General features: G+C 38.8%; 2 protein-coding genes across 7 annotated transcripts in view; one reads left to right on the forward strand and one right to left on the reverse strand.

The window, feature by feature from the left end:
* Positions 1 to 13,205, forward strand: part of SPOPL (speckle type BTB/POZ protein like) — a 62,619-nt gene extending 49,414 nt beyond the window's left edge. For 4 of the 5 annotated variants that reach the window (XM_045032953.1, XM_045032954.1, XM_045032952.1 and 1 more), the window contains 6 exons: positions 705 to 882; positions 985 to 1,040; positions 4,088 to 4,210; positions 7,172 to 7,314; positions 7,416 to 7,469; positions 8,897 to 13,205. In XM_045032953.1, the coding sequence (XP_044888888.1) occupies positions 705 to 882; positions 985 to 1,040; positions 4,088 to 4,210; positions 7,172 to 7,314; positions 7,416 to 7,469; positions 8,897 to 9,041 (699 nt within the window). In that variant the 3' untranslated portion in view covers positions 9,042 to 13,205. Of the gene's footprint in view, positions 1 to 704; positions 883 to 984; positions 1,041 to 4,087; positions 4,211 to 6,267; positions 6,435 to 7,171; positions 7,315 to 7,415; positions 7,470 to 8,896 lie in introns of those variants that run through there. The other variant, XM_045032955.1, reaches the window with a different exon arrangement.
* Positions 13,206 to 15,249: 2,044 nt separating this feature from the next.
* NXPH2 (neurexophilin 2) overlaps positions 15,250 to 26,250 on the reverse strand; it is a 102,292-nt gene continuing 91,291 nt past the window's right edge. For both annotated transcript variants that reach the window (XR_006582647.1, XR_006582646.1), the window contains one exon: positions 15,250 to 15,414. The gene's annotated coding sequence lies outside the window, so the exon portion shown is untranslated. The remainder of the gene's footprint in view (positions 15,415 to 26,250) is intronic.

The raw sequence follows: 26,250 nt of genomic DNA on the forward strand, positions 1-26,250 counted from the left end.
GGGGCAAAGGCAAAGTCAATAATGAAGGGGCTTTATTTTACTGGTACTTAGTTCATTTCCTTTATCAGTCTACCATTTTAAATAAAGTTGTGCAAGTTCATTTTGACTAATTGAGGTAATTTACTGATAAGAACTACCCGGGGTCACTTTTATGAAACTCTGCTTTTTCTCTGCTCACGTAATCAGATTGGATTCAGTAAAGGGAGAGTCTTTAAGTGTTGTTGGTTTACGAATGTGTGTTCTGTTTCTCAGGTGTGTGAAGGGTCTTGTATTTTGTTGATTTGTTTCTGAAATAGCAATAATTTTTAATTAGAGATTCCATTTCTCTCCCAAGCATAGTGTCTGCCTTTGATTTAATCTCTGGCCTTTTTATCATGCTGTTTGTGGCATCATGCTTTTGATTTTTGTCTTGGTCAGATAACTATGTGAAATGAACAAATGTTTGTATCATTGAAAAGAAAAAGCTTATTTCTTCTTAAAAGGTTTGTTTCTTTGGCTCTAGTATTGTTTCATAAAACCTAGACACTCTGAAATGTAGTCTTTCCCACTATTGCGTTTTGACTGGTTTAGGGTTGTGGGTGAGAGACAGAAGCACCAAACATATTTTTGCTTTGTCTAAGAATTACTCAAGTTCTAGTGTAGGTGCTATAATTTAATGATTCAGTTATGAAGGAGTTTCTATCTTACTGTGATTTTTTTGTTAGGTAAGCGTGGTCCAAGACTCAGTAAATATATCAGGACAGTCTAATACAAACACTTTGAAGGTACCTGAATGTCGACTAGCAGAAGATTTAGGGAATCTCTGGGAAACCACAAGATTTACAGATTGCAGTTTTTATGTAGGAGGACAAGAATTCAAAGCTCATAAGTCTGTCCTTGCAGGTACTTCTTTTACTTTTGTATTGTAACATTTTTGTTTTATTAAATAAAAATGTTAAAATCCGGCTATTTAATTGTATTTAATGCTTAATTCTTTTGCTACAGCTCGTTCGCCAGTTTTTAATGCAATGTTTGAACATGAAATGGAGGAAAGCAAAAAGGTAAGCATGACTGAAACTCTCGTTCTGATTCCAAAGAAAAGGAAAAACTTATACTTCATGGATTGATAAAGATAAAAAGTGAGTATTTAACATGGAAAAGTTATGTTAATCAGATAAATATCTCAAGGTATCATTGAATTGACTCCACCCTACGTCAGTAACTCAAGTTATCTTCTCTCAAGCTAGCATAGCTCAAATGAGAATGGCCACATTGCGAAATTACACTTAAGCTGCTCTGGCCATGCTGGTGCTGCACTCGTCTTTGTGTGACCCTAAGACTTTTGGGGCGTATCCCCTGGTTCTTTGTGCTGCAGTAAAATGAGCCACTCAGATTTTCACAATTCATTGGGAAAACTCTGTCGTTTCTGAGCACAAAAGGAGAATTGTGGTATGATGCTGCAGAACTAGTGGCATTCAAGTGGAGCGACACCACGTCCACACTAGCATAGTTGTATTAGCAGCTGGCAAGTTGCACTCCCATCAGCTGTAGCCTATACATCAGCTGTAGCCTTATGAGCCAGCCAACTAGCGTTAAAAACCCCACCACATTTGAATTGGATTTTATGTGTACATGACTAGAGTTAGGGTTAGAGTTGTAAGTCAAATTAACTTCGCAGTGAAGCCTTGAGGGAGACTGAGATCCTTCTCTTCAGCCAGAGAACACTTCACAAACACTTCACGCATACAACTGGTCTACAGGGACAGTAGTTTAATCAGTCCAGACTGCTTTGTGCTCTTTATATCTCCTGTAGTGAGGACCCATCTACCTATAATGTGGAAAAGAATACTTCAAATTCTAGCAGTTTCTCCAGGACCATAGAATTGGGGAGCTTGTGCAGTATAGGTGACTGTACTGCTTGCTCTGATTGGGTTTGGACTAGCTTTGCAAGCACCGATTCTAAAAGCATTGAGGTAAATCAGAGCCACTTCATGCAAACTGGACCCTTTCTCCTCTTGGTTAGAGAAAGCTAGTTCTTGGTGGTTAGGGCCACTTGCATGAATGTCATCACCTCTTTAAGAGAGATAGGGCAACCTAACAATTTTTGAAAAATCTAGGAAGGACCTACATTCTCAAGAAACAATCACATGCTAGTCATCCCAAAATCTCTTAATATCTCCTCGGGCACAGTGATCATGTAGATAATGGCTAAATTATTCCAGTTGTACCTTAGCTGCAACATCATCTTGCAGCCTTTCTAGTCTCTATTAGATCTGGAGATGATACTCATCTGAATTTTTCTAGACCTGAACCTGTGTATTCCGTAGTTCTGCACCTATAGAACTTGCCATGGATTTCAGCCCTCTGTTCTCTTTCTAGCCTTTATGGGTGTGAAGATAACATTGAAAATATGAAGAAAGCATAAAATGATGCAGCATTTTCTTCCTGGGTTTGCTGGCTATCCTTCATCACAATTAGTGACCTATGAATTCAGTGATTTCATGGCCCAAAATTTTGCATTTTTCCAAGATAACATGGAATTTCATATTTTGCTGCATTCAGATGCCTGAAAGGCTTTTTTTTCTATCTCTCTGTTGGGACTTCCTGCAGCTCTCAAGTTTTCACCACAGGACGGTGTTAATCTCATCACAGGATGGGCGTACTCTCTATCCTGTTCCGTGTAGCTAGGCAGCAGCAAGATAGACTCCAGCTTGCAGCCAAGGAGCATAGGGAACCATAAATGTAGGGTGAGCAGCTGGACTTCCTGGCGAACACCACAGCAGCTCAAGCCTGTAGTTGGTTGCAAGCTTCCTTCTTCCTTAGCATACATGGGAAGTAAGATTTTGAGGCAGGCCACCTGGATAACAATGCAACTGCGAAACCCCCTGGATCTGGATCACTTGCAGAACCTAGCAAAAAATAAAAAATCCATAGTTGAATATCACTGACTAATTTTAATGTTCATGAGGATTTTCAACTAAACCATCATTGGGTGTTTTTGGGGAGTGAGAAATGGAATATGAAGTGCATTTCATGAAGATATGAGTTAAATTCTGTGGCAATATTAGGATAGCTTGCAAAAGAATTTTGTCCCATTGAGCCTTGGTGAACGAGAGTCTGTGATTATAGGGATATGAACAGCTGAAACATATATGCTATACGTATATATTAACTCTGTTCTTAATGGTGTGCTGCTAAGAGCTTGCATGGTGCAGCAGCAGTAGGTGGAATTTCATTAATGTAGATTCACGCTTTGCTCTTGGTTAGAGCCCAAAGGATTTTTAATGGGCAGTTCTCACTTTCACTGAAGGTTCTCATCTGGAGTCCTGCAGGGAACAATGATGTTTCCTCTTGTAAGTGAATCCCACATGTGAGGAGGACCCTATACTAAAAACTACAGCTGCTTCAAAATGCATAATGGCATTTCCAGTTCTGTATCCATTTCAAGATCCTGGTCCTTGTCTTTTTACAGCCTGTGTCTCAACACCCTATGCTACTGCAACAGCTGTATTTAGGGATGCTGATGAAATTCAGGTTCTAACTTGCAAAGACCAGGGCCAGACGTTTCTTAATAGAGGGCCCTAAACTGTGGGATTCAGGTGAGGTACAAATACAATCTTTGCCAGGCCTCCTTTAAGAAGCACTTTCAGAACAAATTGGCCCTATTAAACGGAGCAAATTAAGGCTCACTCTCCTTTTTGTTGCTGGCTAACTTTTTGCTCTCTCCAGTGCATGTAGTTTCTGCTGTTCAAAGGATGTTGATGGATTTAAATCCAGGCCAGGATGTAATTTTTAAAAACTCCATAGACCATATTTAGGATTCTCTGTATATACTCTAAGTTAACTTTTGCACTGCAGATTCCATACAAATCCAGCCGCATCTAAAAGGAGCTCTGATGTCCGTGTGACTAACTGGTAAAGCTGCTGGTAAAAGAAGAGCTTGACTATAGGTGTATAGTTGAATCTAGAAGTGCCAACGGAACCTTGTAAGGTTCTATATGGTGGATATGAAATAAAAACTTGTAATAAGCAAACCAGGTGATCTATAAATTTTTACTCCAAAATTTATAGATGTTATGTATTTCCTTTTTTTGTTTTTATTCAACAGAATCGTGTAGAAATAAATGATGTAGACCCTGAGGTTTTTAAAGAAATGATGAGATTCATTTACACAGGGAAAGCACCAAACCTTGACAAAATGGCTGACAACTTGTTGGCAGCTGCAGACAAAGTAAGTAATTAGCTCTTTAAAGTCCTCAGAATTGTTGTTTTAGAAATCCCTGTTCTAAAAATGTATATTTTGAATTGTTTAAATACTACCACAATTGATATCTAAGAAAAATAAACAGATGCACCAACAGATATAAGAAATGGATTGGCTTGGAGGGAGACAGATTTTTGAATGGTGGGAAGATTAGAAATGTATAAAACGTTCCATGGCTGCTAGGAGTATGTACTACCACGATTTTTTCCAAAGAAATTGGGGGAGCATTAAATATCCTTAGAAAATCAGTATTGACAAAAGTGTGTGCTTGATCTTTGTATTATGAGACAGGATGAATAACAGGGCTTTAATGACCACCTTCTCTAAACCATTACTACTTCTATAACATCTTTCTGTCTTCTTACTGCCCTAAATAGTTCTAATCTGTCCTTGTACTTAATTCTTGCCTTTAAATATTTACCCTTTAAGCCTACCCTTTAAATATTTTCACTGTTCCTCTGAAACGTTCCTCCTTCTGCTCTTCCCTTCTTGAAATGGGGGACTTAAACAACAACACAGTATTCAAGGTGTTCGCAGACCATTTCATATTTTAACATACTATTCCAAAATCTTTTACAAATACTGTACAAATGTAATATCTTTTTTCTCTTTCCACTGCTGTTGCACATTGAGCTGAAATTTCATCTAGCTGTTCACTATGAAGTCTTAGTGGTTTTCTTCTAAGTGGGTATAGCCATATGTGAGCTGTTTGCTTTGTTCCTTTCGAGATGCATTACCTTAGACTTGTCTACATATTATCTGTTGTCATGCCCAATAATGTAGCTGTGTTACCAGGTCCTTCACCAACTGTTTGGTTGACTTTGCATAAAGACTCCTACTAGTTTAGAGAAGCAGATATTTTCTTATATGGAAGCTGTACTGGTTTGTTTATTATATTATGCTAACCTGAAATTGTATCTTGAAGTAATTTTCCTGGTACTGAAGTAAGGTTTGTAGCTCCCATGATCAACCCTAGCACCTTCTTTAACGTACATACAGCACTGACGTAGCTAAATTTGTTTAAAACTTCATTCTTAAATTCCTTCTGAACTATTGGATTAGTGCTATCCAGGCTTTGATGATATAGTAGTTTCGGTCTCTTCTCATACCTCTCTCTGACAGTGCCTCATCTTCAAGATCTCATTGAGTTCGAGACAGATGTTAAAGGCACTCAAGAGTGGAGAGAACTGGAGAAGTAGCGTTTCTGTATGAATGAAGACTTTTATCGAAGGCATGATTGCTAAATACAGAGAATGTAATAACTAGAAACTGCCAAAGGCTTCTTGCTCTGCCTTTCTCATGAATGAAAAATAATAGTCTGAAAAAGTAGTTCTGCAATGTTACAAAAGCAACTCTATTAAACTTCTATCTTGCCTGCTAGGGATGGCTTTATCATAACTGGCTTTTATTTATATAATCCAAATAGAAGCACCCTAGATAACAGTACAACAATACATCTAAAATAAAAAAAATGTGGTCTGAGAATAGAAACATTTGGCTAAGAAATAAAGCAGTGGAGTTTTCCTTTGTCTTGTGCAGATAAATATTAATATAAATAAAATTCAAATAAAAAGTAATACATACATGTGGCAGTGTCAATATTTTGTGCAGCCATTGTTTCTAAATTTGTCGTGGCGACTTTGGAACTACTTATACAAATGATGGATTCTAAAATAACTACACAGAAAAAAGATCTGGGCGCTGTTATGTACAGCTTAATGAAAACCTGCTCAGCGTGCAGCAGTGGTCAAAAAGTAAACTGTTAAGATGTATACGATACCAAAGAGAATACAGAAAATGATTCCTTTACGTATCAATAGCATACCTCTACCTAGATTGCTGGGTTCAGTTCTGGTCACCCTATCTCAAGAATATAGCAGGTATGTGAGAGGTGCAGAGATGAGAAAACTAAATGATTTGAGGCATGGAAAAAATTCTGTATTGTGTGACTCAGGTTTGGGATTCTTTAAATTAAGGACAGATTGTGATACTTTATTTGCATAGTACCTATCATTTTCTTATAGGGACTGCTATTGAGTATGATGACAGTGTACAAAGGCCCCAGCCAGGATCAGGACTCTCTTGTATCAGGCTCTCTGCAAATACACTGGCAGACACAGAGTTCTCATTCTAATATGAAAGAAGAGGCAACAAATAAGTGAGACAAGCAGGAAGGGGAGGGAGAAATAAGGTGACAAACATATATTTCCAGTGCTGGGCATCCATATAAGAATGTCTTTCTGAAAGGAATGGTTGGGGTTATTATAAAGGTATACAAAAAAAGAAAGCTTTTGATGGGGAAATTAGGTACTCCTTATTCGCCCTTTACATTGTACAAGAATTATTGAACATTTAATGAAATACAACAAATTTATAACTGACCAGGCTTTTTTTGGACTCATGTATACCTTTGGAACTCATTGCCACAGCATACCATTGAGGTAAGAGCTTAGGAGGAGTTTAAAAGATGTATATGTCTAATAATGCAATTATGGATGTTTTATCTAGGGAATAAGCAAATCACTGGCAGGGATTAGGAAGAACCTTCTCCAGTGGAATTTTACATAATTTTCCTCTGAGGTTTCTTGCACTTTAATCTGAAATTTCTGGGACTGGACACTGTCAAATATTTTACTAGATTATTGAGCCAGTGGTCTGATCTGATATGATTATAGGAACTGGAATAATATTTTAATAATATATTTATGGCTTTTCTTCATGTTAGTACAGTGGGGGGGGTGAAGTAAATTAATTTTAAGTTAGCAGTTTTAATAATTCTCCTGTGAGGGACACTAGTCAATCATCAGGAATGGTGCTAAACACTTCACAGGATTGGGGCAAATTGTTTTTTAGATTTGTTATACTTTACCGATTACAGCAGAAAGAATAAGTGTGAAGAATGATTAGTATAGTTTTTTCTTTCATTAGTATGCACTGGAACGGCTGAAGGTCATGTGTGAGGAGGCACTCTGTAGTAACCTCTCAGTAGAAAACGTTGCTGACATTCTTATCCTCGCAGATTTGCACAGCGCAGAACAGTTGAAAGCACAAGCAATAGATTTTATTAACAGGCAAGTAATGTTCCTTTAGTACACTTGAAATAATGTCTTAAATATCTGTACTTAAATATCCCTTCCTTCTAAATGTTTTTGTATAACTTCCCCTGTCATAGGTGCAGTGTTCTTAGACAACTTGGGTGTAAAGATGGGAAAAACTGGAATAGCAAGTAAGTAAAATGATTCACAAAGTTTAAAGTTACCTTTTCCTACAGAGGAGTGCATCCCAAATTACCCACTAGTACAAGAAAGCCACACTCTCCTTTGACTGCCAGGGGAGTAAAGACGAACCCCCTATAGTCTGTTTAGCAGTGGAGGGCGTCCTTTGTAAACATGGATTCCACCTTCATTCTCACATGATTGAGATAACTGCAGATTGCAAGTGAAGTAAAGCTGCTGCAACAGCAGCCTTGCTTTCTGGGAGATACTTCCTCACAGTTCTTCACCCCCTTTACTTTCCCTTCCACAAAGGAAAAGAGGTGCGGCTAGTCTGTCCTCTGCCAGAAGACGACAACAGCAGCCAACATTAGCTTTTACTCACTCACTTTGGTTCAGTTTGCTGCTGTGGGGAGCAGTGAGAGAGCAGCAGCAAACTGTGCAAACGCATCTTTTCCTCCCTTTATATATAGGCCTGCCAAGTTTCTCTTTGTGCCCATGGAGGCTGCAGCAAAGTAAGAGGCCCTAGGTGGGGGGAGTGTATGATGACAGTGTACAAAGGCCCCAGCCAGGATCAGGACTCTCTTGTATCAGGCACTCTGCAAATACACTGGCAGACACAGAGTTCTCATTCTAATATGAAAGAAGAGGCAACAAATAAGTGAGAGAAGCAGGAAGGGGAGGGAGAAATAAGGCGACAAACATATTTCCAGTGCTGGGCATCTGTATAAGAACCTAGATAGATAAGATCACACAGTTAGCTAGGTTAGCTGGTATGTAGTTTGACTGTTCCAGATCATTTAGAAAGATAACTTTAAAAACAAAGATATAAAACTCAGCTATCCTCTCCTGCAGTACAACCTAGCTCTCTCTGGTTGCCTGCTTTCCTGTAAGTATTGTAACTGAAGTGGGTCTTGAGGAGGGAGTTGGCCTGGCCTGTCAATTCTTGCCTTCTCCCAAAGCGTGCACAGGGGAGCTGGAACTTCTGAACGGTTTCTAAGGGTACCTTTCCTTTACTCACCTGTAACAAAAGGTTTTTATATCCATATGTCCCTCGGGATACAGCATGTACTGCCACAGTGTCACTGAGCTCAGTAGTGAAGAATTATAACTGGCATATAAAATATGTTGATACTCTTCTTAAAGATTGCCACACAATTGGTGTATAGTCTCGGCTGAAGGCATGGCATAGATCATTTCACTCTGGCAAAATTCCATTTGCAAAACAATGCTAAATATATTTCTTCCAGTTAATCTGTAATTTCACTAAAGTATAAGCGAATACAGTGTTGGTTACAAATAACATACAGCTATAGTCAATTACAGCATTCCACATGTCAAATCATTCTAAGTATTTTCCAGATTCCGCTTTTCTAGGATTCAGCATTATATGGACATAATACATTTTAACTGAGATTATTCTTAAACCTTTTGTTTTCAGCCAAGCAACAGACATAATGGAAACAGCAGGCTGGAAGTCCATGATCCATTCTCATCCTCACTTAGTGGCAGAGGCCTTTCGAGCGTTAGCATCTGCACAGTGTCCACAGTTTGGCATTCCACGCAAACGGCTAAAGCAGTCATGAAATCTTCCATGAACTTTAGAGAAACTGAAATGACTCTACTCTTCCATGTCCAGAGGTGTTTTCACAAACCATAACAAGAATTTTTGTTATCCTTGTCCACAGAACAGAAGCTGAAAAAGCCTATTGTTTGCTTTTCAGTTGGATAATTTATGGTTTAATCCTCAGCTTTAAATTAGACTGATTACTCTCTAATTCACTGAAAGGCCTTAAATTATCTTCAATGACTCTCTAGTCCATATAGTCTAATGTATCTTGATTTTTTTTATCGTGCCTTGTCTTTTTGACTAGGCTATGCAGGATTGCACTAGCTCCATAATGCAGTAAAGTTGATAACTGAAGATTAACTTTTGAAAGGGATCTTCCATTATTTAAAAAAAAAAAAGAAGATTATAGTTTGGTTCTGTGCTAACTGGAAGGTTTCAACTAGACTCTCATTAAAAGCACTTGAACTGAAGGCACATAACGTGCCCCTAGTCCAAGTACAATACATAGGGAGAACCAGTTTACTTACAGAGGATGCCAGCAGGCTGTTAATGGCAATATACTGCTTTGAACATAATTTATTTTTCATTGTGGGGGCAAATATGCAATGGTTTGGCCCAAAAATGTATTTTCAATATAGTTTGTAATGCCTATTGTGTGTATGTCAAAGCTGTCCAACAAACGTTAAAAAAAGAAACACATAATAAACCTGTTGCCTGTGTTTCTTTATGGTCCATCGCTAGTTTACATTTAACGGAGAATAGGGTGAGAGGTAAAGATTTTTCTGTGAAGAGAGAATAGTATTGTATTTGAAAAAAAAATATTTATATCCCACATGTATGGTTACATAGAAAAGTAAAGGATGCATAGAATGACCAAATGTAAATTTAAGAAATGGGCCAAATGGATTCTGAATATGCACTTTTAATGCGTAACTTTTGTATGTTGTGTGGTACATATATATTTTGCTTTTGATGAATTAATGAGGTACAGGTAATTGTGGCGTAACTTTTTAAATACATTTTAAGATGCCCACAGCCACATGGGATTTAGTTTTCTTATTATGAACAAGAAAAGCATGTCTTTGAAGACTTAATTGAACGTGAATATTGTAAACTCTCATGTTCTATGTTGAATATTTTCACATTTTTGAGAAAGGCATGTGAATGACAAAACAAAACTTTGGAAGAGGGTCTGTTCTCCACTCAACATGTGTGCACAATTTCCATTCACACCAGTGGAAGTAACATATAGTAGGAAGAATAGGTCCCTGAAATGTCAGATGATATTTGCTAGCATTTCAGTTATTGTACTAGCATTGTGGATGGTATTGAAATTCTGCATAATGTGAAAAGGATGAAACATTTGTAAACTGCTTATCATGGGCCAGTTCTTTATTATATGAACCTTAGCTTTAATACCAACATTTTCAGTGTTTGATAGCTTTGTTTACATTGGGGGGGGTGGGAAATCTGCAGTAGTGTACATTCTAAATGTTTCCCGAGTTATAACATTGAATTTACTGTAAGGGTAATAATATGCTATATTTGTTGTTTGGCAAGATTGCATTTAAAAGTGGGAAATGGGAGGGGATCTCACTGTAATGTATAAACACATTAAGATAAAGACTTCAGTTTGCCTGTAGACTTACATGAAAAATGAAATTTAAGATTTACCTTCTGAAAAGATCTCTCCTTCCTAATCTCTTTAAGATTTCTCTGAATTAATCCTAAAGAAGTTTTAGGAGGGTAAAGTATATATGTTTTTATATTTTGTTACCAAGTAAACCTTTAGCATAGACCAACCGGAAATAAGTGCCCAGTCCAGTTTTAAAAAAAACAAATCTCTAAATGCTTGCACACACTGTTTGAACTAAATCTTTATGTGGCTTAAATATAAAATCAGAAGCATTCTTAGACAAGTGTCTGAACGGTACAGGGGGCATCTTACTGGACTCTATTTATGGAACAATTTATCATTTATCAATTTTTTCTTTAAATATTTATCTAAATTAAGATTTTTGTAAGCATTCTTCATGTTAGGGTTTATAAGGGTCCGTGTTCCCTCCAAAATAGTGACATTTTTGCTGCAGTGTGTATAACAAATTAGAACTAATATATTCGTACTCCTCATGAACAAGCTCGCTGTTGAAACTTGCAGCTCTAATATACAAAGTGACTTGAATATTCAATACTGTAATTATGATTGTCCAGTTCAGCTTGTTCTAAATTACAACATTCAGCTATCTAATGCGAGCTTAAGGATTTTGTTCTGAAGATTTTTTTAAAAGCTTAATAGCACACTTTGTACCAAAAAATGTCAAACACTGTGCTGTAAGAATATCTACATTTGTGGAAATGTCCATTTTTCCAGTAAGGCAGTGCACAACATACATTACAGCAATGGAAAATCATGACTATTGATTTGCTTATATTTGGTTTAATTTATTATGTATAATTTTAAGTTTTGTCAGCTCTTAAGAAAAAGGTAAAACAATTGCTGTATTCTTAAGTGTGCACTAATTATTCACCTTCTCATTCTCGGTTGAACCACATGCAGTGTTCTCACTGGACCCAAATAAATAGCTGGTAAGAACAACTTTCTCCTTTAGGTTCAGCCCCTTGTTTTTGTTCCCCACATCTCAAGAGTGTGTCCTTTAAAAACACAGTGACCAGTTTTAAGTTCAACAGATGTAAAACTCTCTAGTATAAAAGTACCGGGGGTTTTTTTGGGCCAACATACAGAAATCCTGAAAATGTATTTAGTATGTTTAAAGGATTTGGAGCACAAAGTGTGAGGGTATCTTGTTTTGGCTTTCTAACCCTACTCTCTTAAATATTACAATAGCTACCACTTTCAAACTTTTCTAGGGAGAACCCTGCATGTGTTGTGTGTGTATCTGCGATTTTGTGTGGTAGTCTTTTTTTTTTTTTTAAACGACTTGCTAAAAATAAGCACTCAGTTCACTGTTGGAATGATGGTAGAGCTGATTACATCATTTTTCCATTTGGACTTTTTCTGGGGAGGTGTTTTGAATGGATGAAGTTTAAAAAAAATCCTTGTTTTATAGTCCATTTACTGCATTCTGAAGTATGAACACAGAGTGCCTTTTCTAGGATACCTTTGCAATGAATACAAGATTAATAGGATATTAAATCTTTAAAAAAAAGTATTTTACAAGTTCTTAAGGAGAATGCTGTTTGGTACAAAAATAACATAATAATAAGTTATGGAATACTGATTTGAACTCCACCATGTTTTGCTTGGTTCTTATTTGGTTCTTAAATTCAGATTACTGTCTGGATAATAAATACTATAACTTTTAGCAAGGTTTACAGACTTGTTTATTAGATAATGGTCTCCTGCAAAAATATAATACTGGTTGTATGATTGCAGTCTGATTTTTTTTTTTTTTTTTTTTTTTTTTTTGTTCTTTGATTTCTTAAATGTGGAAATTGCAAACACAAAGGAAGGTTTAAGTTATCTGGGGTGATTTGGGTCTTACACTTCAAATATTTGATTCTCATAGTGATTTAAATATTTAGAGTGAAACTCACCACTGTGTTTAGAGACAGCGTAAGGCCTATGTACTGCCTACCCTCATAGAATAATCCACCCCCATGGATTAAGACTGTTATAGAAGATACCAGAGTGCAAAACTGAGATACAACTAATAGCTATCAGAACTAATGTTAAAATCTATACTTTACCCAAATTACATATTCTTAATTTTAATTGACACTAAAATTGATTAACTTTTTTCTCAACTGGCATTGATCTCATGATAGGTGTGTAGTTTATATTCTATCTTAATTAGTCTCACAACTTGGCTTTTGTTTGCAATAAATGGACTTAGTTTGGAAAGGGAATTCATTTCTTTAAGTGTTTGCATTGGTAGGTTTCGTCACTTTCTGTAACCTAGCTAATCCTGGTTTTTGAGAATTCAAAAAGAAGGCATAACATAAATGCGTCCTGTTTTAAAAATGAAACTAATGAAATGATTTAGACCTGTTTTGAGATGGAAATGATTAAGAGAATTCAGATACGTGAACACTTGCATCAAACCATCCAGCATTTTTATCAGCTGATGTTAATGTTGAAATACTTTTTGTATCTTGTTGCTGAAAATATTTTTTGCATTTCAGCACATCAAGTTACAATAAAGTTGTTACTTATACAGAATTCTTCTGTGCAACTTGTATTTTCTTTTGGATTTGAACTCACTGTAGTTACCTATGCCTCTCCTCTTGAGATAAGAGTGTATTAATACACAAATATACATAAGACAATTCAGAAATTTAAAATGGTGTAGAATGTTGTTGCCCCCATAAGTGGTGGCTCTTCCAGTAGAGAGCATATCGCAATCTTCACTGGCTTTTGGTTAGTCTTCAGGCTGGCGTTTAAATGTTTTGACCTATAAAACTCTAAATATTTTGAGGACTGCATACCTGAGAGACCAACTTCTCCCCAAGCAATACCTCCAAAGTAGTGATTATTGAGGGAGGTATCCAAGCTAAAATCCTTTGGTAAAAAATGAGGGGGTAGTGGAGGCTCTATAAAATAGCCTTGTGTGTCTTTCATTCCCACCACATTCCCACAGAACCAAGACCTTAAAAGGATCATACAAGACTCACTGAAAGCCCAAGAAAATGATGAGTGGACATAGGTATATGAGGTATAGATGTGCTGGTGACATTATTAACATTTGTTTCAAGAAAATGTTTGGATTTGACCTCTATTGATAGCTCATTTATTTAATGTATTGTAGATATTTTGTATCCTGATTTTTTTTTAATATTTGCAAAAATGCATAGAATTATTTGCATTGCTGATGTAAAGAAAATAAATCACATTGGATTTGGAGGAAAACCTAAAACTATAAGAAAGATAAACTTTCAGAAATGGACACTATCGAGATAAGTTACTACATCAATTACAGGGACCAAAAGATAATCTTGACTGTAACAAAAAGTGATACCTGTTCAGCAGTGCCTAGGCAATTTAAACTTCAACTGTTTTCCTGACACTGGTCCGCACCGAAGACCCTTTTCACCCCCTTTGCCTATGACTAGGATCTTAAGCAGTTACCTCATGCCAGAGTCAGCCTAGTGACCTCAATTAACTTCTTTCTGAGGTCCGTGCCAACAGTTAATAACAGTGTCGCCACCTAGTTAAGTTCAAAGCAACCCTTATTGATCTAGCACAGAAAACAAACCTACTATGAAATTTAGCTTATACTATGCAGGTCATTACATAAGAATTCTTTAACTAGGCACTACATTTTAGCTGATGTTAAAGAAAACTCTTCTGGTTAAGTCCTCCAACTCTGCCTGCTTGAGACGTACTGTATTTTTATCAAGGAGCACCTTATAAGTCATCTTTCCTTCTGTGGAGATGAGGCATTTACTTTGTCATCTCACAGTAATTCCTTGCTTTGTGCAGCTTACTAGATTTAAATTTAGCATTGAGACAAAATTGTTTTCTTCCTGTGCTAAAGTCTAATGAGTTGCTTCCTGTTTTCATATTGGGAAACTGAGGGGCATGTAAGAAAGCTTAGATCATAAATATTCTACAGTAAAGATATAACAGGATCTTATCTCAGCTCAAGTCTCATTAGCAACATTTATTGTCTTCAGCAACTTTTGGAGGATAGTTTACTTGTTTCAACATGTATATTTCAACTTTATATTTTAAGAGAAAATTGAGTAGCAAATCTTGATGGTGCTGGTAGGATAAGTCATGGAAATAAAAGGCACTTTCCCTACTACACAGAATGCCAAGCATGCAACAGTCTAGACAATTGGTTAGATGAGGGAAGTGCCATTTCATACAATGTATATCTTGATGGTACTCCCTTGAATTTTATAACTTGCTCTTGTAGTTATTTAAAAGCCATGATAACCTACACTGGTTTTAAAAGCTTCATTTAATTATCTAAAAGGTTGATTTGTTTTTAGATCGTAATGTACCTTCTTGTAGCCTTTATTTTAAACCAAGTATACAGTGCACTCAGTTATGCTCTTTATTGAAAACATTTAATTTTGAGGTTTTCTATCTGTCAGTCTGAACTTCCATTATAAATGATGGAGTTGTTTGCAGTCCATGTCACAAGGTTATTGGACAATTAAATTCCAATACAAATATTACTGGATGAGTTTATTTTTAATAGATTGTATTAAAGATAAAACTGACTATGTGCATCATACAGAAATGACTTGGCGTTTAAAATTATGATCATACAGCAATTGAGGAGACTGCTCAAATTGTACCAGATTTCTTAGACTGCTTATCTTGCTGTAGGCTCTCTTGTAGTTTTCCACTGTCTACCTTGAGTAGCTTATTTTATTGTTGCATCATCTATTTTGAAGATTCATTCTTCTACCAGAGAAAGCTGGAAGAAATACAAGCACAGAAATGGAATGAAGCATTTCAGATCTATGATGCAAGGGACTTCCTTTTCTACTGCTACCACAAAAGACAGATTCTGCTGACAATATTCATGAGTGTTCTGGAAAAGAGGAGATGGCATTGCAACTACAGGCAAACAAGTTATCTCAATCCAATATTTTACATTGACAGTTTTATGTGAATCCATGTTTTCAGTTATGTACAATTAGGGTTGCCAGTTTTGGTTGGACATATTCTGGAGGTTTCCTCACATGACATAATCTTTAATAAAAGATTAATCTTTAATTCCTGGAGACTCCAGGACAATCCTGGAGGGTTGACAACCCAATGCACAATGTGCCACTGAATTTTCATTGTTTCAATATTATAAATGGCAGACAAGTTACTTTGCAATTTGGAACTCCTGGGAGGAAAAAACAAGACTGCAGAATTTCTGTTTGGCATGACTTTATAGAAATAGTAGAAAGGCTTTTTGGTTTTGAGTCAGTGCTAAAGTATTCCACTGCAGATTAGGTTAGTATCCTTCAAAATACATTCTAAATCCCGTGGAGTAGAGAGGATTTAACTTGCTTTGAAAGATTCTATTCCAAAATAAGGTGTCGGGGCCTGACACTGGTATTTGTTTTGGATTCTGCCTAGACTTTTGGAACACAGTGATGCAAACTATTTTTATGTAGCTAATTTTTATTGCAATAAATTATGAATTGTAATATGGCACCAACTGATCAGAATGGTGGCAGTCAATTAAGTCAGTGGCAGTTTAAGTATGTTACTACTATTCCTACTGGATCTGCAGAGTCAACACTCATACACATGTGTGAGCTGGATTCCGTTATGGGTTGTGAATCAACAAAATTGTTAAATTGTTCTATCAGAATTTACTTATTACTAGTGACGAAGAGCAAGCCAAAAAAGAACAGCTTGACTTTTAATTTGCTGACCCAGAAGTTAGGGAAGCACATTTTGTGGAAGCCCTTGAAAGAGACACACAGTTGTTATGATGTTGATCCTGCAAAAACATATGCACATGCTTAACTTTATGCACCGAGAGCAGTCCCAGGGAAGTTAATATGACTACTCATAGTTCATAAAGTTAAGCAAATATGTAACTCTAGAGAATATTGGCCTATACAATTTTTAGTCATTCTTCAAAGAGTAACTTTAGTGTAAGATGAGTTTAAAATTATCAGTTATTTTGCTCTCTGACATGACATAATTGTTCAGTTATTTTTAAATTTCAATTGTTGAATAATTTTTAGGATCACAAAAACACACTGATAGTTCTGTCTAGACCATAATAGGATAGGCAGATACTACGCAAGTTCCCATGCAAAATATTTTATCCTGATCTATCTAAAAACTTTCCCAAGGTCACATAGTAAGTCAGTGGCAGAGCTGGGAGTAGCACCCTGTGGCCTGGAACTTGACGTTCTTTCCTTGTGTGTATTTACATATATGAATATTCTGTAAATTCATTGCTAAATGTTTTGCAATACCGTATCACTCACTGTAGCTTACTGATTGCTATTAACAGCTAAAAAGCACATTTTAGAAGTATTTGCAAAGACTGGTATGTTTAAGATGCCAAACTGCCTTGACAAATAAAAGTTATTGGGAGCCAGGATATTTTGACCTGTTCCCAAGTAAATCATTTTGATGTTTAAAATAACTCTGAAAGGTTTAAGGCTAATTTGTATGTATTAGGTGCACATAATTTTCCAACCGAGTTCAGTTATATTTGTTGGGCCTTGAAATTCAAAACAAATTACCTGCTACTGAAGCATGCAATTTAAGTGCCCGCCCAAGCAGGCAACAAGAACTAGTCTGTAGCATCATTATGCCACCCCCACCCTACCCCTACCAAATTAAGACCCAAGTGATGTTTCCAGACACACCATGCAATGCATTGTAGAAAGTAAGATGCACATTAAATGTTGCTAACCTCACGCTGCGATGTTGTCTGTATGTCTTTCAGACACAAAATAAAAGCCATGAGGCAAGATGGAAAGTACTGAGGCTGAATTCTCTCCTGCCTCAGGCCTGCTATGCATTATGCTGGCTCATACTGGCCCATAAAACCAGGATAGCCAACCAGGATCACCCAAGTGTAGGGGGCCTCTTCCAGTGGCATATGCCTGGAGCTGTGGCTCCTCTTATTCCTTTGCCTACAACTGGCATAAGGGCCCACAGCTGAGAGAGGGAACATGACCAGGGTGTGTCTACACTTCAGCAGATCAGTCACCTATCCTTAATCATTGTTTAATAAGACAGTTGGATTCCATACCAGGAAATAATTATGCTGCCTTTGCAGATTACAACCCCTGCCAATTCAGGCAAAAGGCTGAGACCACAGCTCTAAAAGACCATTAATGATACTTGGAACAGTTTAAATTGCCAAATGAGCTGTTTCAAGGATTATGTCCTTGGGTTCCATTTAGGTGGTGGTGTGTAATATTTGCTGACCTAAGGGGCAGCTTTAATTGGTGGTGCTGATTTTGAAGTCCTATATTGAGAAGTTATCAGAACTGTTTTAATTATATTCAGGGACAGGCTTCTAAACTAATTGTTTACTGTAATTTTAAATATTGAAGTGGTGTTATCCAAATTCTCCTTAGATGTTTGAGTAAAATATTTGGAAGGTGTTGCATATTCACAGACTAATCTATTCAAGGTGAATTGGTGCAGGGTGTAGATATAGAGCAACATAAATGCTTTGTTTTGGACCTTATGAGTAAATTCATTCCACTTGCATATCCGGCATATTTATATGACGGCACCTTCCAAGCCAATTGTGACAATACAGGATACTTCATCTAGCAAACTCGTTAACTAATATGCAGTGTTTGTAGCAGCGTCGGTCCCAGGATATTAGAGAGGCAAAGTGGGTGAGGCAGTATCTTTTATTGGACCAACTGTTGGTGAGAGAGAGCTTGAAAGCTCGTCTCGCTCACCAATAAAGGTATCACTCACCTTGTCCCTCTAAGCTCTCTAATAGTGAGAATCACACCTAATTAAGTTTCTTAAAAACAATGCTTTACAACCCTTTCTGTTAATCTTGTTTGTAATATTGCCCATTAAATAGAAAATGTACCATGCCAGATCTAGTTAATTTCAAAGCAAATTATAAGGAGAGGGGAGTGGGAAATGAAATGTTTAACCCAGTAATGCTGGAGTAGCAGACATCTACTTTTGACAAGCTGACAGAACAAGAGAATTGAAACTTGATGAATCTTAATGCGTTCTGTCACGTACTTCAATTTTCTCAAATTATTTCTCCAATTACTTCTAGTCTTTGTGAAGGAATGACTAATGATAATTAATACATTCTTACCATTTGCATATTCAGGCTCCAGTATTTCTGAAAAATGCAGATTTGTTGTGAGGACAAGCCAAGTATTTTCTTGGGAGATCAAAACACTTTAAATGCACTGCTGCAGTATATTTTTCAAATGAACAGGAATCTAGTTGTTTGATTAGAATGAGTTTAACCTATTTTTCCCTAGGAAATAGATTGCGCATAACCCAGGACCTGGACCCATTTGTGTGTTTGGTTTTTTTGGTCTGTAAAGCATCTATTGTCTCTTATGTACTGCCCTTTGCTTTGTTTGGGTGGAGGGGAAGGGCTCTGTCTACCAATTGGTCATTTAGTGCACCCACAAGGGGAGGCTAAATTTAGTGTTTAAAAATATTTTGTTCAAGATTCAGAAGAAAACTGTCCACATAAGATACAAAGTCCATATGAGTGCAAGCTTCTTTATGTTGGCTCTGACAGTGTGCCTCAACTGTGACTCTGAAGGGCCACCTTTTAGGGGTGAGTAGTACAGCTGGGCAGAAATGATTTTCCTGTCCTGCATCAGGACAAAACCAAGACCGTATGAAGTTGTTTGTGAAAAATCAGAACCAGACAGATCCCAGAATTCCCAACAGCCTGGTGGTTAGGGCAGTCACCTGGGATATGGGAGACATTGGTTCATGTCCTTGCTCCAGTGAATATTTAATGTAAGTGCAATGGGTCCAACAGGAGATGTTGAAAGACACCCGCCGCCCTCCCAGAATAGCCAATACTATCGTGGTTAGGACTCTTATCCTAGATATGGAAGATCCAAGTTCAAGTCCCTGGTCTGAATGAGGCAGAGCTTGGGTCTTACGTGCCCCCTAGAATAACCAGGTGTGATAGCACTCTCTCCATATGAGTGCTTGGACATCTCTCTCTCTTGGACATCTATCTTGGACCTGGGAAACCTTCCTTAGCAAAATTTTTTGTTGAAACTGGTAATTTCCTACAAATTTTTTCCTTTTGATAAATCTGAATTTTCCTGTTTAAAAATAGTTAAGAAATTCCCACTAGATCTAGTGACGTAGTTTGGTTTGTATCTACTCAATCTTGTCATCTCTACTGATATGGCCAGCAAGAGAGCCCTTTCTGATACGGACACATGTCTACTTGCAGCTGAACTGAACTCAAACAAAAAACCACAATCTGTTAAAGCCTGTAGCAAAAAAGATCCAGAAGGCAACATTAAAGCTGGGACTGTGTAATGGACAGGAAATTAAAATGAGATTCAACTTGGAAAAACAAAACAATATTTGGCAGAATGGTCCACTGATACAGATTCAATGGAAGGGGGAGATGCTTCATTCCAATAATGCAGGAAAAATGCCAAGAGGAGATAATGAACAACACAAGATGAAAGTTTGCACACACAAAAAAAAAGCAATGCAATTCAATTAAACATGGAGACATCACACCAAAGTCTGAGGAGGTGACATTCACTCTGATTCAGCTCTCGACTTGGGCAAATCTATGTCAGTCCTTTCCAGCAGACCACCTCAGTTCCAAAATGTTGTTGCCTTGGGGGGCAGGAGGGAATAGCAGGATTCAGCTAAGGGTGACAAAAAATGAGGGCTTCAGGCAGCAGTTGTGAAAGATCAGGGTGAGCTGGTGGAATACTAAATATGTACATCTTTTTCCAGTGCTTGCTCATGTCGATTCCAATTAGGTGTGTGCGCGCCGCATGCACAGTAGCCAGAAGGTTTTTCCCCTAGCGGTACCTGTCAGCTCAGGCACCCCCTGGAGTTGTGCCTTAATAGCGCCATACATAGGGCCCTGCCGATCTGCCACCACTTCAGTTCCTTCTTACCACCTATGACAATTAGCTGGAACGCTTGTTTCTCTTGCCTCAGCAAGCCTTCTCACTAGCAGTCTTCAGACTGTTTTTCTGTAAATACTTAAATCAGTTAGTTAGTAGTTGTAGTTAGTTAAGTCATTATATAGTTAGAATTCCAGTAGGGAATTGTTCTGGGGGTACCCCCTGTTTCCCTCCTTCCACCCCAGTCCCAGAGCATGCCTTGGTCCCTGGGGTTTAAGCCTGTGCCCAGGAACGACCCTCACACTTCCTGCTTGAAGTGCCTGGGGGAATTGCATTAGAAGGACCATTGCAAGATCTGTAGGGGTTTCTGTCCCAGGATTCAAAAACAGAGACCCAACGGTTGAAGATCCTTCTGATAGAGGCTGCTATCCATCTCCACTCAGAGCCAAGATTAGCTGAACCGACGCCTAGCACTTCAACACTGGTGTGCAGTGCTACAGCATTGACACAAGAAACTTGGGCACTGAGAAAGGACTCAGATACAGACGCTCAGTACTGACAGAGCTCCCTGCACAGGGGCTCCATGCATGGCAGCATGCAGCACCACTTCCAATCCCCAGTGCCCCACAAGAAGAAGCCAGATGGGGCAATCACTCACACTGAGACCGGGACGGAAGGACTCATAAGCATTGGGCCATGTAAGTGCAGCACCACTTAGCCCGACACCATTGACTCCTGCCTCGACAAGGCGTCAGTCAAGTTTGGCTCCTCAGGACTCCCCTCTCCAGGAGAGTCATGGGGAGGCTTTGGAGTTGCCCTCCACGCTGGAGGTCTTTGAGGTGGCAAAAGAGCTCATTGTCCTCAACCCTATGGTGGCTCAACCCGCAGACTGTGTGTGTGGGGATTCCCTTCTCCAGACTTCAACATTCTCTTTCCCTAGTCAAGAACACATGAGTAGTGGCATGGGGAGGGCATCTGGGGGAGCTCAGGACTCAGGGCCTCTGGTCCCAAGCAGAGCTCTCACTTCACATCAACATCAGGGAGCTGAGAGCATGTCCAGACATGCTACGATCTGGCAAAAATACCTGCCCCCGCACTGACAGCACACTCCCTGCTGGTGCAGGCATCTTCAGTGGCATTCCTGGCCCGAGTTCTGACCCAGGAAACTTGCTGGGCTGCAACGTGGTCCTCAATCCACACTTTTACCTCGCCTTATGCTATTACTCAGCAGGCTAGAGACAATGGCAGAGCAGCGCTCCAATTAGCGAACCCGTAAGCTCCGACCCCGCCTCAGAGTTCCTGCTTGGGAGTCACCTAATTGGAATCGACATGAGCAAGCACTTGAAGAAGAAAAAATGGTTACCTACCTTTCGTAACTGTTGTTCTTCGAGATGTCTTGCTCACGTCCATGCCAAGACCCACCTCCCTACCCCTCTGTCGGAGCAATGCCAGCAAGAAGGAATGGAAATGGTGGGCAATTGGTGGAGCCCTATATATAGCGCCATGGAGGCGCAACTCCAGGCAGTGCCTGAGCTGGCCCATCAGTTACTGCTATGGGAGAAACCTTCCGGCTACTGTGCACGCAGCCCGCACACACCTAATTGGAATGGACATGAGCAACACATCTCCAAGAACAACAGTTACGAAAGGTAGGTCACTGTATTTTCCTCAGAAATGTCTGTACTCTTTCACAGTGCCCAGACGCTGGGAGGTGCTGGCTGGAGATCCCATCTCACTAGGAAGTTAAATGATGGGAAAGCCAAAAACCTACCAGGTGGTCTTAGCTAATATTTACGGTGCTCTGACATGAACGCAGGACAAAAACACAGCTAACAAGATGCCACATATCAGTGTAGCAAGTGGATTATTATTTTTATCACTTTTTCAGTAGTTAACTATAAGCTGGGAAACTACAGAATGTCAGGAAGTTGTAAAGGGAATCCTTATTGCTTACAGAATCTATATATAGCAATAAAGAATCTCTGGCAAACCCAGGAGGAAAAGGGTGCAAAAAGACCAGTAATCCTAGTAGAAGTAGGGCAGGGAAGTCAGAGTGTGGAATATCTAAACTTGATGACATTGGCCCAGATTCTTGGGGGTTGTGCCACACCAATAGGGTCTGGCTGTAAAGTTGTCATAGGTAGTCTTGGGAGGGTCACTGCAGTGCAGAGGGGCTTCTTCAGTGGCAGAGATGGGCTCCTTTGCTTCACCTTTCCTGCTGCCTGCATAGGGAGCATAACTGTAGCTCCAGGGTCCCCTGTCAGTCACTTGGGTTTGTGCAGGGCTGGTGAAAGAGGCTGTTCTTGTGCCTGAGGAGTAGGTTCTGCCTGTAGTTGGCCCAGCATCTGGGTGAGCAAAAGTGAGCTTCATGTGAGAGGAAGAATGGTCCAGTAGACAGGACGCTGTCCTGGGACTTGGGAGACCTGGTGTAAGGAATGAAGGCCTGTAGGTTAGCCTGGGACTAACTAGCTCAGTCTCCAGACAAATGAACACAGATGAGCTACAGCAGAACCACCCAACTGGCCAACCCACCTGAAGGAAGTCAGCAAGGGCACTCTTAAGCCCAGCAGCAGGTCCCTGGCTGCTCAGTGCTTATGCCTGCCCCCGTGATCACTCCTGTGCCTGACTTGTGTCCAGCCTTGTTCCTGCTCCCCTTCTCAATTCCTGACTCTGGCTTTGACCCTTGACTCTGACTACTGGTTCCTGACCCCATCTCCAACATCTTCGTCAGACCCCCATGTCCTGGTTGCTGACACCTGGGTTCAATTTTCTGCTCCACCACAGACTTCCTGCGTGACTTTGGGCAAGTTATGGTGTCTCCATTCCCATCTGTAAAATGGGGATAATAGTAATCCCCTTACCTCATGGGGTGTTATGAGGAGATATACACTGAAGATTGTGAGGCACTTTGATACTATGGTAATGAGGATCACATAAGTACCTAGGTGAAATATTTCTCTTTTGCATCTAAATCCCATCCCTTGGTGTGTGCACCTCTGCATAGCCAAGGTTCTGGCCCCAGACTGAAGTAGAGATGACTGATCTCTTAGCTGCACTGGAGGAGGTGAGTGGACTGGAATAGGCTCTACTGCTAAAAGGTGAAAGGTGGCGTGGGAATGGGCAGGAGGCTGAGAGTCTGTGACCACCATTACGAGAGCTCGGGAAATTTGCAAAAATCACAAAGACTTGTGAAAGACTCATGTATCCAAATTTAGTGCTGCTGCTCCTGGAATTTCTACCAGCAGATTTCAATTCATTAATTTTCAATTTTTGTTAATTTTTCAGCTAATTTATCTCTGCAAGTGGTTTGCATTACAGTTCTCTTGGCCATTTGGTTGGTCAATTAAGTCACATGCTATTAGTTTCAGTGCTCTGAATGGGTGAGTTACAACTACTTCCATGAATGCTTTGTGCATTTTTAAATACCGAAGACTAAAATTTGCTTTCTAAAAACATTTATGCTGGGGAAATATTTGTTCAAATGGATGTTTGGGTAGAGAAAGAGGGTGTGAAGGTGAATAAATCAAATGTACTTAAGAATGTGCTGTTGGGATTTTCAAAGTAGACTAAAGGAGTTACCTGTCCATATTCCATGAAAAGGTGATAGAAACGAAGTGCCTAATTCCTTACAGTACTTTGAAAATCACAGCCTGAGTGAACTCAAAGAAAATCTTTGGTAATATTTACTCATCTTCCATTATTGTAGCTCTCCCTTTGAGTGACTTGCATTTTTAGTAACCAAAGTGCTGATACTGAACGACTTGTTCTTTCTAGGATTCCCTTTGCTAGTCCATCCTTGTCTCTCGCATTTTGTAGCCTATACTTTGGAAACTTTTGGTGTTAAAAGCCATTTAAAATGTGGTTGGGGTAAATATATTCTTTGTAGTCCTGAATGGCAGAGTTACTGTGAGAATTAAAAGCATAGCTCCAGCTAAGTTATCCATGAAATACAAAAAGCTTAATATTACTGTTCTAGACCACTGTCCATTTTGCACTGACTGTTAGGTTATATTTTGGGTGTTTAGGAAAGAAATGAAGAGGTAATATTGATGCATCCTTATGACTGTTCCATTTAGGAATTGGTGCTAGCTTAAATGTCATGGAATGCTGCTTAAGAATTTTAAAGGTAGTGCTGTGTATCAATCAGCTGTTTAAGACATCCACTTGGGATAAGACCACCTGTGAGTCCAAGCCAGTTGCCTGTATTGTGTAAATTAGAGGAAAAATAATTATCTCTGCATTTTGAGTCCTTTTAGGATATAGACTGTCTTATCTTTAAGTTGGTGCTATCAGCAAAATGGTGACCTTCCCCCTTTACTTGTTTGCAAAGTTCTCAATAATCTCTTCCTCCTGGTGCTGCTTCATAAAAGTGTATAAAGAGGTAAATCTTAGTGCACTGAAGTTATCTTTAAAATATAATTCTTTTTTAATGCAATTTAACAGAGAGGAAAGCAAACTTTTCCTGATATAACTGATTTTTCTTTCTCAATTGACTCATTAAAGAATAAAATTAACTTGTTCAGATCTGCGGCAGCTCATTAACTTAACATTCAATGCCAGTTGAAGTCAGGGCATTGGTCTATGTGAAATACATCGAATATCTACTCATATACAATATACCTGCCACAGAAGCATCATCACAATTGGCACTGGTTAGCATCCTTGTTGGTATCTTACAAGCCAAACTATGAATGGTCACGGAGACAGAATCAACTTTTCACTCTTTGGGGGAATAGAGGGGCTTAACTGACACTCTAATAAGATAAGGGGAAAATTTGTATTTCTGCGGCTTTTGTGCTGTGCCTATTGAGTAGAAGAATGGACTTCAGTCTCCAGAACTGTCATATTGGCACCTTTCACCAATAGTAAAACACTAGCTTACAATTTAAAAAAGCTGTAAGATAAATCATTCTGGTGTGCCAGGAGGAAAAGATTATTTGTGTAAAAAATCATTAAAGTTCTAGTTGAGCCCACTGTTGGCTTGTGTGCCGATATTGAGTTAATGTCTCTGAATTATGCCATATGCAAAGCAAGAATTGAATAAATGGATATTCCTATGGCTGTGTAATAGAGTTGAGAGACAGAATCATAGAACTGGAAAGGACCTTGAGAGGTCATCTAGTCCAGTCCCCTGCACTCAAGGCAGGACTAAGTATTATCTAGACCATCCCTGACAGGTGTTTGTCCAATCTGCTCTTAAAATCTCCAATGATGGAGATTCCACAACCTCCCTAGGAAATTTATTCCAGTGCTTAATCACTCTGAGAGTTAGGCAGCTTTTCCCAATGTCCAACCTAAACCACAGTTGCTGCAATTTAAGCCCATCGCTTCTTGTCCTATCCTCAGAGGTGAAGATCAATAATTTTTCTCCCTCCTCCTTGTAACAACCTTTTATGTACTTGAAAACTATTATCATGTCCCCTCTCAGTCTTCTCTTCTCCAGACTAAACAAACCCAATGTTTTCAATCTTCTCTCACAGGTCATGCTTTCTAGACCTTTAATCATTTTTGTTGCTCTTCTCTGGACTTTCTCCAATTTGTCCACATCTTTCCTGAAATGTGGCGCCCAGAACTGGATGCAATACTCCAGTTGAGGCCTAATCAGTGTGGAGTAGAGTAGAAGAATTACTTCCTGCTTACAACACTCCTGCTAATACATCCCAGAATGTTTGCTTTTTTTGCAACAGTGTTACACTGTTGACTCATATTTAGCTTGTGATTCACTATGA

The sequence above is a fragment of the Mauremys mutica genome, chromosome 10 (assembly GCF_020497125.1).
Source record: "Mauremys mutica isolate MM-2020 ecotype Southern chromosome 10, ASM2049712v1, whole genome shotgun sequence".
In the NCBI taxonomy this organism is placed as follows: Eukaryota; Metazoa; Chordata; order Testudines; family Geoemydidae; genus Mauremys; species Mauremys mutica.